General features: G+C 38.3%; 1 protein-coding gene across 6 annotated transcripts in view; it reads right to left on the reverse strand.

Annotated features, from left to right (window-relative positions):
- Positions 1–16,976, reverse strand: part of GBE1 (1,4-alpha-glucan branching enzyme 1) — a 274,774-nt gene that overhangs the window by 73,069 nt on the left and 184,729 nt on the right. The window contains exon 14 of one of the 6 annotated variants that reach the window (XM_043509638.1): positions 7,651–8,660. The exons of 4 other annotated variants lie outside the window; for them this stretch is intronic. In XM_043509638.1, coding sequence (XP_043365573.1) covers positions 8,635–8,660 — 26 coding nt within the window. In that variant the 3' untranslated portion in view covers positions 7,651–8,634. Of the gene's footprint in view, positions 1–7,650; positions 8,661–12,264; positions 12,901–16,976 lie in introns of those variants that run through there. One more of the 6 variants, XM_043509640.1, reaches the window with a different exon arrangement.

Consider the following 16,976-nt stretch of genomic DNA (forward strand, 5'->3'; position numbering starts at 1 on the left):
TGTGGGAGACCCAAGTTCAAGTCCCTGGCCTGAATCAGGCAGAGCAAGGAGCAAAATCCAGGTCTCCAGATGAGTGCCTTAACCACAGAACTAGAGAGTTAATCAGGGGCTCTCTGGCTCTGAAACTATTTAGTTATTAATAAAAAGTGGAAGTGCTCCAACAGGAGAGATCGAGATATACACAGCCAAGAAGAGCCAACAGTCTCACCTACCTTATAAAGCAACACTGATTTAGGGAATTAATGGCAGCATTGAGCTGAAAAAACTCCCAACTATTAGAAACCCAGAAGTCCAAATCCATGTTAGAACTTAAAAAGAAAAGGAGTACTTGTGGCACCTTAGAGACTAACAAATTTATTAGAGCATAAGCTTTCGTGAGCTACAGCTCACTTCATCGGATGCATTTGGTGGAAAAAACAGAGGAGAGATTTATATACACACACACACAGAGAACATGAAACAATGGGTTTATCATACACACTGTAAGGAGAGTGATCACTTAAGATAAGCCATCACCAACAGCAGGGGGGGGAAAAGGAGGAAAACCTTTCATGGTGACAAGCAAGGTAGGCTAATTCCAGCAGTTAACAAGAATATCAGAGGAACAGTGGGGGGTGGGGTGGGAGGGAGAAATACCATGGGGAAATAGTTTTACTTTGTGTAATGACTCATCCATTCCTAGTCTCTATTCAAGCCTAAGTTAATTGTATCCAGTTTGCAAATTAATTCCAATTCAGCAGTCTCTCGTTGGAGTCTGTTTTTGAAGCTTTTTTGTTGAAGTATAGCCACTCTTAGGTCTGTGATCGAGTGACCAGAGAGATTGAAGTGTTCTCCAACTGGTTTTTGAATGTTATAATTCTTGACGTCTGATTTGTGTCCATTCATTCTTTTACGTAGAGTGCTAGTGCTAGTGGCGTTCTGTTGTTTTCTTTGTTGGGCCTGTCCTGTAGTAGGTGACTTCTGGGTACTCTTCTGGCTCTGTCAATCTGTTTCTTCACTTCAGCAGGTGGGAACGCCACTAGCCATCACCTTCAGCCCCCAACTAAAACCTCTCCAACGCATCATCAAGGATCTACAACCTATCCTGAAGGACGAGCCATCGCTCTCTCAGATCTTGGGAGACAGACCAGTCCTTGCTTACAGACAGCCCCCCAATCTGAAGCTAATACTCACCAGCAACCACACACCACACAACAGAACCACTAACCCAGGAACCTATCCTTGCAACAAAGCCCGTTGCCAACTCTGTCCACATATCTATTCAGGGGATACTATCATAGGGCCTAATCACATCAGCCACACTATCAGAGGCTCGTTCACCTGCGCATCTACCAATGTGATATATGCCATCATGTGCCAGCAATGCCCCTCTGCCATGTACGTTGGCCAAACTGGACAGTCTCTACGTAAAAGAATGAATGGACACAAATCAGACGTCAAGAATTATAACATTCAAAAACCAGTTGGAGAACACTTCAATCTCTCTGGTCACTCGATTACAGACCTGAGAGTGGCTATACTTCAACAATAAAGCTTCAGAAACAGTCTCCAACGAGAGACTGCTGAATTGGAATTAATTTGCAAACTGGATACAATTAACTTAGGCTTGAATAGAGACTGGGAATGGATGAGTCATTACACAAAGTAAAACTATTTCCCCATGGTATTTCTCCCTCCCACCCCACCCCCCACTGTTCCTCTGATATTCTTGTTAACTGCTGGAATTAGCCTACCTGCTTGTCACCATGAAAGGTTTTCCTCCTTTCCCCCCCCTGCTGTTGGTGATGGCTTATCTTAAGTGATCACTCTCCTTACAGTGTGTATGATAAACCCATTGTTTCATGTTCTCTGTGTGTGTGTATATAAATCTCTCCTCTGTTTTTTCCACCAAATGCATCCGATGAAGTGAGCTGTAGCTCACGAAAGCTTATGCTCTAATAAATTTGTTAGTCTCTAAGGTGCCACAAGTACTCCTTTTCTTTTTGCGAATACAGACTAACACGGCTGCTACTCTGAAACCAATGTTAGAACTTGTGTATGATCTTTCAGGTAGTAAAACAACATGTCAGCTGCTCAGCCATGTCCCACAATTACAGTTCCAGTGAATGAACAAGAGAAGGTTAGTTCTCTTTGGCTCTGCATTGCCTTTCACAGAAGACTGTCTGAAGGGCTTTTTCCCATTTTTGGTTGTACTGGTTGCTCTAGATTTGTTTGAGTTAAGTTTTTTGGGATCAAGGGGGGAAATTTAGTTCACTTCTCCCCTCCTTCTGAAAGAGCAGGAGTCTTTGCAGTTAGCAGAAGCATAATCAAGAAGGAACTTTTTCTCCTGAGTAATTTCGCCTGGACAGGACTGTTTATTTACTTTCTGATGTGCATCTGCTGAGCCCTTTCTGGACAACTCATAGGATCATACAAATGTAGTGCTGGAAGGGACCTTGAGAAGTCATCAATCCAACCCCCTGTGCAGTGGCAGGATCAAGTATATCTAGGTAATCCCTGACAGGTGTTTCTTCAGCCTGTTTAAAAATGTCAAATGATGGGGAATCCACAACCTCTTTTGGAAACCTATTCTAGAGCTTAACTACTCTTATAGTTAGACAATTTTCCCCTAATATCTAACCTAAATCTCCCCTGCTGCAGATTAAGCCCACTGCTCCTTGTTTTACCTGGAATACAACTGATACATTAAATAATAAAATAAATAAATACCCTTAATAGGTCCCCACATAGTTGAGCAGATATTAGTAGGCTGATGGTAATAAGGGGCCAGTGAACACAGGCAGTTATGGAGGTACACTGCTCTTACTTGCTAAGGCTTGCTGTAACTTTGTTGGTGGGGTTCCAGCAACAGGTCAGTTTTGGTTAGCCAAATATCAGTGAGTCTCTCTACCGGATGGTATCAGAGTGTATATTTTCAAGTAGATACAGAGGTGGTGTAAAAGGGAAAAATGGGAGGGGAGGGGAAGAGACCAGTTCTCAGTACTGAACATAACTAGTCTCCTCCTTCAGCCAACAGTTCCTTTCACAAGTATAGAGACAAGGAGGAAACGTAGTTCAGGGGGACACTCACTCAATTATTGGGTGGGCCCAGCTCTGTTTGGTGGTCTTTATTGCCGAGATTGGTACTGATGGACTACAGAGGCTAATTGGTATCTATAGTCGTTCTTTGTACATGATATTCCATATATTTTTTTTTTTTTAAATCCCTCTAGTATAGGACCAAAATGAACCCATCCTTCCCCCACCCACAGAAACATATTGCTGGTCTTGAAGGAGATTGCAGAATAGCCAGCCTTAAATAATTTTTGACTCTGCATCAACTAAATTGTTGATGGAGGTAGCTGTTTTGAAGGAAGTTACTTATTCCCAGAACTGTGTGAATAAACACGAAAAAGAGAAAAATAAATCTTAATTTTATCCTCCATCACAAAGAATGAGGAGTAAGGGAAGAACATACTATATGCAAACTATATGGTCTTTTAAGAACAAATTAAACACCGGACAATTTGTAAAAACAAAAACACATTACTGTTATTTGTGTGTGTATTTTTAAGATAGACAGGAGTGGAAGGAGTGTATTATGGTCCAAACGGAGGAGAGGACATCAGGGCCATTGTTCCAGTCTCTACCACAGAATTCCTCCATGGCTCTGGGGGAATATGGGCCTAAACCCTTGCTCTTCACCAGTACAGCTGTGCTGCTGCAGTGCTGTACATATAGACATGGCCGTAGTAGCTATATTACTGGTAGATGCTTTTAAATTAATATATTTAAACACATTTCTGAACAAAAGTAATAATAAGATAGTATCCTTTATAACAAAGTGTACAAAGCCATTTTGGATACTTGAGAAAGACCCACTTCAGCCCCTCAAAGATATAATAAAATAAATTCCAAAGACAAACATTTTTTTCACAGCTGTTTCAGAATAAACTGTTGATAAAATATAGATTTAAAAGCAGTTCAAGATTACATAAACCAATAATACTTCAAGGCATTTTGTAGTAATCAAGTTAACTGCAGTACAGTAAGTGTACCCTTATTAGATATTCTAGATTATTACATATTTAATGGTTCACTGAGGAAAGAAACAATCCTGTTTCATCTTTTTATCTTAACAGTAACTTCTGGCAATAAAAAAGTATGGTGAAATGATGGAAGATTATTTGTACTGTATTTCTGAATCAGTAGACACAAGAATACATCCCTTTTAAAGTGAGCTCAAATTTGGGACCAAACTGAGATTTTGCAAAAGTAAACTTATTGAAGATAATTGAAAACGTTCATTTTTTCTAAATTCCAAGCATAATTTTAAAACAAATATTCCCCTGCATTGTTTACAATCCATACAAAACAGCACTGAGAGCATGAAAGTTAAACTGACTAAACAACTATGAAACTCAATTTTCAGTTTCAAGATCAGAAAAATGCAAAATGCTAAATATCAACAAAACATAAATTAGTGAAAACACAGCAATTCCTACAGGAATTCAATTGTCCAATGGCTAAGCTTGAACTGAAGGCTAATTGGGTAAAGCAAGTATCTGTAAACTACTGAGAATCTCAGGAAGTCTGGTGTTCCTCCTAAAATCCCAACTGCTGGAATCAAGTAATTGCACAAGAATCTCAACTTTTATCATAAAAAAAGGAAGTGTCTAAGCTTAATGCTGGTGAAGAAAAGTTTGAAAACATGAAGTGAGTGCACCCTACAGGCTCAAGGCCAAAGACAAATAAAAAGATCCTATTTTAAATCTTATGGTTTTTAAGTCTCTTATTAATCAGGCCACAAAAAAATCATGATTTTTGAATGCTTGGGGTTGCTAACACTGTATTTAAAAAACCCTACATGTCCAGTGTACATAAAATTCTGCACGATAAGAGGGGTTGGATGGTAGCTCCTTTAAACAGAGAAAATATTGACAAATGGAGGCTTAAGTGGGCCAGACAGAAGAAGGGGATAAGACTAAAGATGCAAATAATCATGAAGCAGAGATCTAAGTTGAATGCCTATCATGCCATTGTCAACTGGTAGTGTTTTGTAGGCAAAAGAACATTAGTGTTCCTACCAAGGTAGGCAAATGTAGCTTAACATCAGCCTGATTACTTCAATGACAGGTTTTTTTTTTTAAATGTAGGGAGAAAACTATGGAGACCATTTTTTAATATAAAAGTCACAATATTTTCTGCTTTTAATAGCTCAGCCCACTTTGCTAAACTCACCATGTTTCTTGTAGAGAATAACTGAAGATCCAACATAGAATCAAAGAAATATAGGGCTGGAAGGGACATTCAGAAGTCATCCTGTCCATTCCCCATCCTGAAACAGGACCCAATGCACCTACGTCATCCCTGTTGTTGTGCAATGTTTAACACACTTGGGCTGACACACTTATGTTTATTAATACAAACCTTTAATTGAACCCAAAGTAATTACAATTACAATAAAAGCCATGAATAACAGCTAAGCAGAAAGAGTAAGAAGTTACCTTCTCCTGGGGCTCTGAAGACTTATCAGGTCCCTTCTCACTTTTCTTTTCTCAAGACTAAACAAGCCCAGTTTTTTTTTAACCTTTCCTCATAGGCTCGGTTTTCTAAACCTTTTACAGTAGAACCTCAGAGTTATGACACCAGCATTACGCATTGACTGGGTCAACCACACATCTTATTTGGAACTGGAAGTACACAATCAGGCAGCAGAGACTCAAAAAAACAAAAAACAACAACATGCATATACTGTACAGTACGGTACTTTGTTAAATGTAAAATACTAAAAATATAAAGGGAAAGATCAAAAAAGATTTCACAAGGTAAGGAAACTGTTTCTGTGCTTGTTTCATTTAAATTAAGAAGGTTAAGTTCTTCTACATAGTAAAGTTTCAAAGCTATATTAAGTCAATGTTCAGTTGTAAACTTTTGAAGAAATATTTTGTTCAGAGTTACAAACAACCTCCATTCCCGAGGTGTTCGTGTCTCTGAGGTTCTACTGTATCATTTTTGTTGCTCTCCCAAATCGATCCACATATTTCTTACATGTGGTAGAATAGACTCACAGTGTCACAGATCTGTATCACTGCTATTAGTCTATTCAGCAAATATAATCTTATGTACCGAAGGCAATGAAACTAACAAGCTCTGGCCCAGGCATTTTTCTCTGGTGCACTGGTGATTCCAGTTCTGAAACAACACATTTTTGATATTTGACTATGCTTAGAAATTAGGTTCTAGGTGGGAGTTGAGGGAGAAAAAAATGGGAGGAGACAGTTGGGAATTATTTTAAAACAGATCCGTCTTGTTCTACCACTTCTCTGCTGGTCTCCAGCATGTACTTCAGGCAACTTTTTAAAAGATGTTAGTTCCAGTGAAGTCTCAATAAACGGACATGATAATACTTTGCACTTCTATAGAACTTTCCAGCCAAGAATCTGAAAGCAATTAAGTGCACAACAACAGTATGAAGGTATGCAGCCATGTCATTTTTGAGAACAACAACTGTGGCACAAACAACTTAAGTAATTTGTTCAACAGAACACAAAGTTTGTCACAGAGCCTGGAATAGAGTTCAGACAGCATGACTCCTTGTTCCATATTTTAACCAGAAGTTCAGCCTTCCTGTCAGAATGAAGTGAAGTTAGGTACTTAACATACCCAGCAGCTCAAAGTGTATTTTGCTAGGCATCATGCATATAGGGAGAAGGGTAGCAACCTTTATGTATGCCAGCGCATTCAGTAGCATAAAATCCCTTCTTGGCAACTGTATTGGATTGCCTTACCTGTAAAGGGTTAAGCAATTCAAATAACCTAGTTGGCACCTGACCAGAAGGACCAATGAGGAAAGAAGATAGATACTTTCAAATCTTGGAAGGAAAGATGTTTTGTTGTTCTGTGTGTTGTTCCCTCTCCAGACAGAAGGAGAAGCCAAGCAGGTACAATAGCTCCTGAAAAATATACCTGGAATAATACATCTAATACCACAGAAACTGTGAGTGGGGCAAGGAAATGCGTTAGATTATCTCTTGTTTTGGCTTGTAAATTTCCCTATGCTAAAATGGTAGTTTCGTTCCTGCTTTTGTAACTGTGAAGCTGAGCCCAGAGGGAAATCCTCTATGTTTTAAATCTTTTTATTACTCTGTAAAAATTACCTTCACCCTGATTTTGCAGGTGTGATGCTTTTTCTTTTTTCTTTATAATAAAAGTTAGTCTTTTAAGAATCTGTTTGATTTTGGTGTCCTGAAGACAAAGGGTCTGGTCTGTGCTCACATTGCTAGGGCAACTGGTTGGTATTTTATTCTCAAGCCTCCCCAGGAAAGTGGGTGTAGGGGCTTAGTGGGGGTAGGGATTCCAAGTGACCCTTCCCTGAATGTGTAAATCACTTGGTGGTGGCAGCAATATACTATCCAAGGACAAGGAAAGGAATTTGTATCTTGGAGAAGTTTTAACTTAAGCTGGTAGAATATAAGTTTACAAGGTCTTTCATATGGGTACCCACAGCTGTACCCCAGAGTTCAGAGTGTGTGTGTGTGTGGGGGGGGTACCCTGACACTAGGTATACTGTATGCACCCATTAAACAGAAATGTAAACTCCAAAATACACTCATCAAACCCCAAGTCTTCAATTTCAGCACTTTTAGATGAAGTTATTTTTATAAACTCTTCCTGACCAGTCACTTAAAAAAAAACAACCCAACACTTGATTTTTGTGTTTCTCTAGAGCTTTGTTAAATACATAAAGCACACACACTTTTGAGCTGTGTCAGACAAAACGAGCATAACCAATTTAAATCATTTGTGGTATCACAAGAGAGGGGAAAAAGAAGGTTGAGAACTCTTGAACAATTAATATGATTTGTTTTACAACAGCTATAGATATAAAATGAACAGATATAAAATTTCAAAAGTTTAATGGTTATAATGGAGAATACAGACCAATTATGCTTACAAAATAATAAAATAAAGTAGAGAACAGTATTTTCTTGAGTAAGACAATACAGGGTACAATTTTTCACACTGTGGAAAGAGAGCCAACAGTAAATGGCTGTTAGAATTAATACTCCAGTTTTACTTCATTAAAATATTCTGTTTGCTTTAACCATACTATTTATATTAAAGTTTAAACCAAGTCATTTTTATTCCAGACTTTGACTCATTGTTCCTGAACTGAACTGTGTGACTTAGAGAAGACAAATCTATGTGGGTTATATTGATATTTCTTTGTTTTAGTTTTAGGGACACATTTGCTTTTGCAGGTTGAGTCACAGAACAAATGCACTTAATTAGTGTTAACACTTTGTCACTGCGGCTCAAAATAATAAAGAGCTTAAAAATGCACGTTTTTCCATGCTGCCTCTTACAGTGTTAAGCAAACATTCATAGAGGTTAAAGATCTTATCGGCTTGTACTTCAGATTACCTCATTTTTGCTTCCCTTGAGTCTATGTATTTTTCATCTTCTGGCATTCACTTTACATAGTACACTATTTAAACTTCCTGAATTTAATAGCTGCATGCAAATCACAGCAGCACTATAGTTTCTTTTGGTTGATTCTTAATGAGCTCTTCAAACTTGTATTTTTATCGGAACTTTTAATCAAAGACAGCATTGCTACACAGCTTCCACTGTTCCTCTTCTTTCCTTTCCCTAGTCCCTTACTCCGTCCCCTCTCCCTGCAATTAAAGAAAAAAACATCTACTACACAGGTAGCAAAGTTGTGCCTGTTCTTCACCATATTTGATTATTTGCATGCTGTTTCCTTATCCCCTGACCCTTCATCTATTTGCATCTTTAGACCATGAACCCTTCATAAGAGCCATGATCTCTTTTCTATGTTTGTACAGATACAAACACAACAGGCCCCATTCCCACATGGAGTGTTTGGACACTAACAAATATTTACCACTATAATGCCATTATCCCTTCTGCCTCTAACAAATTGGGAGATATCTGCAATATTCTTATGATATGTCTGACATAGTTTCCCTGTTCAATTTTGTATTGAATTACTTATCGAAGTGAAAGGGTTAAGTCAGACTGGAACTAGGGGTTGACAAACTATTGTTATCTTAAACTCAGTTTTACAGGGTTTTCGATAACAATAACTGGGCCATCATTTGTGGGGAGAAGTTATTTAATTGGTTCCATCCAAGTTCGGAAGTTTTTACTCTTCTCAAGGCTAAGCTTGAGCTAAAACCTCAGATACTAGGAAAAGGAGGGTTCTTTTTGGAAGTGAGCTGGGTGTGTGAGTGAAAAAAAAAAACTGGACAGGTTGGGAGGACACAGCAACAGAGGGAGCAGGCCACGAGCATTGCCTCCCACTCAGAGATAGGGAACAAGTCAGACCCACCTTAACTACAGATAAGCAGGTTGAGCTTATATGAGGAAATGTGGGTAGGTCTCTGTTATTTTAAATCCACTTCTCAAAGTGCTGCATACCTTCTGGCAAAATAAAGCATGCTTTGTCTTGAAAAAGCTGTTTCTGCATCATTGCTAATGTACATAGTCACAGGATCCTAAAGGAAAACTCTCCCAGGTGCCAAGCCTATTGCTCCTACTAAATAATACAACTGGCAAGCAGAGGGCTGTAATGCAGGTTCTGGTCTAAGAGTGGGCAAATTGTGGAATTCCACCCAGGACTGGTAAAGGCCCAAGGCCTGACACCCGTTGATGGTACACTTAGTAAGACCCCAAGAAGGAACAGCAATGGGTAGTCATTTTTTTTCCCCCAACTAAACATACATTAAGACTATTCAGCTGAAGTGCTGGACTGCTATTTTAAAGATTTCTTCAGTGTAAAATAAGAATATTTAATCTAAAGTTTTGCAAACAAGTGTTGGTATAGTTTGAATAAAACTTCACAATCTACCCTCTACCAAATGTACTTTTTTTAACCCAAAGATAATACATTTGTCTCTTATTTAAAAATGAAATTAATTTAAGAGAAAGCATGACTATGAACAAAGACTACCCACAATGACTAAATGAGAATTTTTGGTAATAGGAATGCTGACCAACAGTAATATTGGTTAGGCTGGCAATCACCTGTGACTAACTGATATGATCATACCTGTCTCTAACGTTAACTTGTCCTCCCACCCACCTCCCATTGATTTGATTATTGACATATTGTGTATTGTCTAAATCGAAGCCTGTGAACTGCAAGGCAGGAATTGTCTCTTACTTATTTGTATAGTGTTTATCAAAACAGGGCACAAATCTCTGTTTGGAGTTAAGTGCTACCACACTAGAAAAAATAAAATAGCATGGACCAGATGTTTATTAATTGAGCATCCTAAAAAACTAAACTACATTTTGTAAGCTAGGAAATTCAGCAATATCAGACTCTTGAAAACAAAGTAACTTCTCAAATACAAAGGAATCAAACATCTAAAATGGAAAATCTAAAAAAAAAAAAATACTGAGTGAGGATACAGAATTGTTTCACTAATTTAAATCTTTCTCAGGAATAGCAACTAGGTGAATGCTAATCTGACATTTATAAGCAGCCGTGCACAAAGAAAGCCAGGCTTATTTATGTTCTTTCCCAATTGCCCATTTAGGCTGTTTTGAATTATATTACAATTATATGCATAATGTATTTCAATTATATTACAATTATGTGCAAAAGTACGGATATATAAAATAAAAAAACCTAACAGTAAAAATACTTGCACCACTGAATAAAATCACCTACCCAAAACACCTGTAGGACACTCTTTCAAAAGAATTTTTTGAAAAACAAGCTGCCATTTCTGTCAACATGTTCATGGTATTGAAGGGTTGTGTGGAAAAGAAGGAAGCAGATGAAAAGCTAAACTACTGACATTCTGACTAAGAGCAGAATGTTACTAGAAAAATGGCTGTATCCTGTAAAGTCCCTAATACAGTAGGCCAGATTCATTTGTCCGCTCACAGTAGCTAAACAGCACTAATATATCTTAAGAGCCTGTTAAAATCTCAGCCTGGTATGGGAGTGGTGATGAACAAGTTTCAATTAAAGTGGGATTATGGCTTATTGGCCTCTACTTCAGAGCAGAGATACTAAACAGACATTCCCCACACTACACAAGTATTATAGAATCCCTCCCTCTTAATTGTAAATTGGTCTTTCAGAGACAGTGCTCACTACAGTGTTCTTGGATTGTCATGCTCATTGTCATTCAGCCAGAATAAGCATATGCAACTATTTTTCCTTTCTAAGACAAGCCTTTAGAAGAGCCAGATGGGTGCCTAAAGCCCCAGTGATTACTTGCAAAGCTGTAGACAAAGCTGAAATATAGGATACAAAAGGGAGAAATGTTCCTGAGGGTTTGTATTATGAAGAGACCAATTTACAGACCTTACACAATTGTTCTATTCTTCATTCAAGTTTTCATGTGTCAGTGCACATGAATTGGGATTTAAGCAGTAGGGAACACTGAGAGAAAGGAGAGTGCTTGCAAATGATAACTGGATATCCAGAAACATGAAAAACAAGGCAAAAATAGATATTGGTAACTTAACTACCAATGTACAGAAACACTGGCTGCTTATTGATATCTAGGATATGGATGGATGGGTATTCAATCTGAGAAGTCAAATAAAACCTCGGAGAAAGCTGCTAAACTGGGCTTAGCGAAAGACTAGCAATATCTTTAGGTCACAGCCTTCAGATACATCCCATAGGAAGTGCCGTTTCTCTCAACAACGGTGGTGTTGGACTGTCAAAGTGCTCTGAAGTCCAAAACACTGGTCTGACAGGTGCTGTAGTTCTTTGTTTAGACCTTCAAACAGAAATTAAGATAGTCCTGAGGGGAGCTTGGAGCAAAGCTAGACTTAGCTTCTCACCATTAGAAAAACAGAGCCCAAGTGCACTGATTGGCTGTGACAGGAGATATCGCCTCAGATCGTGAAAGGGGGTTTCTATATTCTGAAGTCAATACCTAGTGAACATGCAGATAGTTTTGGTGCCCTTGACACTTAGCTGAGCCTTAAACTGCTGACTCCACAACCTTGGTTTCAGGAGTTAAGTCATTGTGGCTATGAGGCCCAAAGTAGAAGTTTTAAGAGTCCTGCTTCAGATATTGATGTATGTAAGCATTTCAGTATTGTTGGAGAAATCACAAGAAATACAAGGAGAGAACTTCAACTTCTTCCCCCATCATACTAGAAGACTCCCACTGCTCAGTCTCCTAGAATGAGTACTGAGGAGGAGAATGCTTTCCCTGACCCTTTTGGACTTTTATAAATTGAAACAAAAATAAAAAACAAAATATCTAAACACACAGCTACTTCTTGTTATTTTATTTGCTTGAATAGACAGCATAACACAAAATTATTTTAAGCATAGTAGATAGAAGGCACTCTGGACTTGTGTGTTCCCTTCCATTATCTATTGCAAACTTTTCTCGCTTTACATACAATACATTTTATCAAATATTACATTTACTGAAAAATTTCATTCACACTACAAGCATATACAGTATTAAACTCTCAATCAGCCTGCACTGACATTCTAAATTTGACATGCAGTGTCGAGTTCTTGCAGTTTTTCTAACCTTACCATGCCAATACGTGACAGTGACGTCTGTAATTTAGTAGAAACATTTTCCAAAATCTCCCTCCTTAGATAGCGTACTTAGTATTGTGAAAGAACGAACGGATCCAACTTATTTGTATTTTGATTCCTGCCTATACTTTGCATAAATATTTATTACCTTCATTTTTCTGCATTGTCAGAAGAAACATTCCTGCATTTTACTGAAAACAATGTTGTTCAAGCTGAATAAAAAGCTAATTAAACATGCAACAATTATTTCACATTATCTGTGATATATTTGATATAGTGTATAAACTTCATAAGAGCGTAAGAATGTAAGAATGGCCGTACTGGGTCAAACCATTGGTCCATCTAGTTGAGTATCTTGTCTTCTGCAGCAGTCAATATCAGAGGTTTCAGAGGGAATGGACAGAACAAGGAAATCATTAAGTGGTCAGTCCGATCATCCAGTCCTAGCCTCTGGCAGTAAGAAGCTTATGGACAACCAGGGCATGAAGTTGTGTCCCAGACCATATTGGCTAATAGCCACTGAGGGACCTATCCTCCCTGAACTTGTCTAATTCTTTATTGAATCCAGTCATTTTTTTTGTCCTTCACAACATTGCCTGGCACAATGAATGCCACAGATTAACTGTGCATTGTGTGAAGTACTTCCTGATGTTTTTTGAAACCTGTCATTGGGTGACACTTGGTTCTTGTGTTATATGAAAGGGTAATACTTGCCTGTTTACTTTCTCCACACCATTCATGATTTTATAGACCTCTGTCATATCCCCCCTTAGTCATCTTTTTTTTTTTTAAGTGGAACAGCCTAGTCTTTTTAATCTCTTCTTATATGGACACTGTTCCATACCCCCAATCTTTATTTTTTAGACCCTTTCTGTACCTTTTCCAATTCTAATGCAACTTTTTACAAATGGGGTGACCACAACTGCATACATTATTCAAGATGTGGGTGTAGCATGGATTTATGAAGTAGCATGATGATATTTTCTGTTATCTATACCTTCCTTAATGGTTCCTACCATAGTTAGCTTTTTTGACTGCCATTGCACATTGAGCAGATGTTTTCAGAGAACTATACACAGTGACTCTAGGATCTCTTTGTTGAGTGGTAACTGCTAATTTTACATTTTGTATGCATACTTGGGGTTACATTTTCCAATGTGCATTACTTGCAGTTAACACTAAATTTCATCTGCCATTTTATTGCCCCGTCACCCAGTTTTGAGAGATTCCTTTGTACCTCTACACATTCAGCTTGGACTTAACTATTGAGTAAAATTTTGCATTGTCTGCAAATTTGCCACCTCACTGCTTATCCTATTTTCCAGATCATTTATGAATAAGTTGAGGAACACTGATCCTAGTACAGATCCTTGAGGGATCCTGCTATTTACCACTTTCCAATGTGAAAACTGAACATTTATTCCTACCTTTTGTTTCCTATCTTTTAAGCAGTTAATGATTTCTGAAAGGACTGTCCTTCCTATCCCACAACTGCATCCTTTGCTTGAGAACTTTTGGCATGGGACCTCATCAAAGGCTTTCTGAAAGTCCAAGTACACTATATCCATTGGATCACATGTTTGTTCACCCTGCTACGAATTCTAATAAATTCGTGAGCCATGATTTCCCTTTACAAAAGCTATGTTGACTCTTCCTCAAAACACCATGTTCATTTTGGTGTCTGATCATTATTCTTTATTATAGTCTCAACCAGTTTGTCTGGTACTGAAGTTAGGCTTACCAGCCTATAATTGCCAGGATTGCCTCTGGAACATTTAAAAATAAATAAATAAAAATCAATCAGCGTTACATTAGCTAGACTTCAGTTAGATGGTACAGAGGCTGATTTTAGTGATAGGCGAAGGTTTCTAACTATCAAAGGAGTGAAGTTTTGTAACAGCATTCCAAGGAGAGCAGTGTACAGCAAAGCAGAAAGTCTAACTGGCTTCAAGACTGAGCTTGACAAATTTAAGGAGGGAACTGTATGATGCCTACAGTGGGATGTAACTAATCTGCAACTGTTAACAGCAAATATCTCCAACAGCCAGTGATAGGACACTAGATGAGGAAGTTTCTGAGTTACTACAGAGAATTCTTTCCTAGACGTCTGGCTGGTGGGTTTTGCCTGCATGCTCAGGGTCTAACTGATCGCCATATTTGGGGTTGGGAAGGAATTTTTTCCTGGATCAGATTGGCAGAGACCCTGGGAGGTTTTAGATTCTGTTACTTGAAGTCTTTAAATCATCATTTGAGGAATTCAGTAACTTAGCCAGAGGTTAGGGGTCTATTATAGGAGTGGCCAGGTGAAGTTCTGTGGCTTGCAATGTGTAGGAGGTCAGACTAGATGTTCATGATGCTCCTTTCTGACCTCAAAGTCAATGAGTCTATCTGGTTCTGATGACTCATTATTGTTTAATTTATGAATGTGTTCCAAACCCTCTACTGACACCTCAATCTGGTACGATTACTCATATTTGTCACCTAAAACAAATAGCTGTGATGTGGCAATCTCCCGCACATCTTCTGCAGTCAAGACTTATGCAAAGAATTCATTTAGCTGCTCCACAACGGCCTTGACTTCTTTAAGTGCTCCTTTGGCACTTTGATCATCATGGCCCCACTGATGGTTTGGCAGGCCTCCTGGTTCTGATGTACTTAAAAACATTGTTGCTGTTTATTTGTGTGTCTTTTACCAGTTGCTCTTCACATTATTTTTTGGCCTGCCTAATTATACTTTTACACTTGACTTGCCAGGGCTTATGATTCTTTCTATTGTCCACAGAAGGATTTGACTTCCAGTTTTAAAAAAGATGACTTTTTGCCTCTAATCATCTCTTTTACTCTGTTTAGTCAGGGTGGCTTGGGGGGGGGCGGGTAGGGGAGAGGCGGCAGATGGCAGGGGGGAAGGTTCTCTTGCTGTTTTTGTTTTTTTTAATTTGGAGTATATATTTAGTGTGAGCTTCTATTATGGTGTTCTTAAAAAGTTTACATACAGTTTGGAGGCATTTCATTCTTGTGACTGTTCCTGTTACTTTCTGTTTAACTAGCCTGCTTGTTTTAGTGTAGCTCCCCTTTTTAAAAATAAATGCTAGTGTTGTGGGTGGGTTTACGTGGTATGTCTCCTCTACAAGGTTGTTTAAATTTAATTACACTATGGTTGCTATTACTTAGTGGTTCAGTTATATTCAACTCTTGGATCAGAGCCTGTGCTCCACTTAAGACTAAATCAAGAATTGCCCCTCTCCTTGTGGGTTCCAGGACTAGTTGCTCCAAGAAGCAGTCATTGATGATGTCTAGAATTTTTATCTTTGCATCCCATCCTCAGGTGACATGTACCCAGTCAATATGGGGAAAGCTGAAATGCCTCATTATTATTGGTTTTCTGTTTTTTAGCCTTTCTAATCTTCCAGAGTATTACACAGTCACCATCACCATGCTGGTCAGGTAATCAGCAGTATATTCCCACTATTATACTCTTATTATTCAAGCATGGAATTTCTATCCATAGTGATTTGAGGTACCGTTTGATTTATTTAAGATTTTTACTATATTTTACTCTCTGCTTTTTTATCATGTACTCTGCCATTCCCTCACCAGCATGACCTATTGTCATATTCATATATATTGTACCCTGATATTACTATGTCCCATTGATCATCATTCCACCAAGTTTCTGTGATGCTTAGTAAATCAATATCCTCATTTAATACCAGGCACTTATGTTCACACATCTTAATATTTAAACTTCTTGTCTTTGCATACAAGTCCTCATAAAATTTTGAAAATATTTAGTTGTATGCTTTCATTGAATGTAATTGCAGAAGACTCTTTTTCATGTGACTTTCTCTTCAGCTCCTACCTGTACTTTATCAGCTTCTATTCTCTCCTCTTTGCTAGTATATATAGTATTATTTTGCATAAATCCTGCCCCAAGAAACATCACTACCTGAACTGCATGCTCCTCCAGACCTGTCAGCTTTCCCCCAGCCCTTAGTTTAAAAATTCCCCTACAACATTTTTAGTTTTACATTCCAAAACCCTTATTCCATTTTGGTTTAGGTGAAGCCCATCCTTCCTGTTCAGGCTCCTCCTTTCCCAAAAGGTTCTTCAGTTCCCAATAAATCTAAAGCTGTCTTTCGAACATCATTGTCTCATCCACTCATTCAGACCCTGCAATTCTGCCTAATTGGCTCTGCCTGTGGAACTGCAAACATTTCAGAGAATGCTGCTATGGAGGTCCTGTACTTCAATCTCTTAGCTACCATCTTAAATTAGGTCCCTAGGACCTCTCTCCTACCTTTCCCTATGTCATTGGTACCTTCATATACCACAACCACTGGTTCCTCCTCACAACTGCACATAAATCTGTCTAGATGTCCTTATTCCTTCATGAAGTAAACAATACATTGTATCCACCATAGATTATGTCTGTAATATC

The sequence above is a fragment of the Dermochelys coriacea genome, chromosome 1 (genome assembly GCF_009764565.3).
Source record: "Dermochelys coriacea isolate rDerCor1 chromosome 1, rDerCor1.pri.v4, whole genome shotgun sequence".
In the NCBI taxonomy this organism is placed as follows: Eukaryota; Metazoa; Chordata; order Testudines; family Dermochelyidae; genus Dermochelys; species Dermochelys coriacea.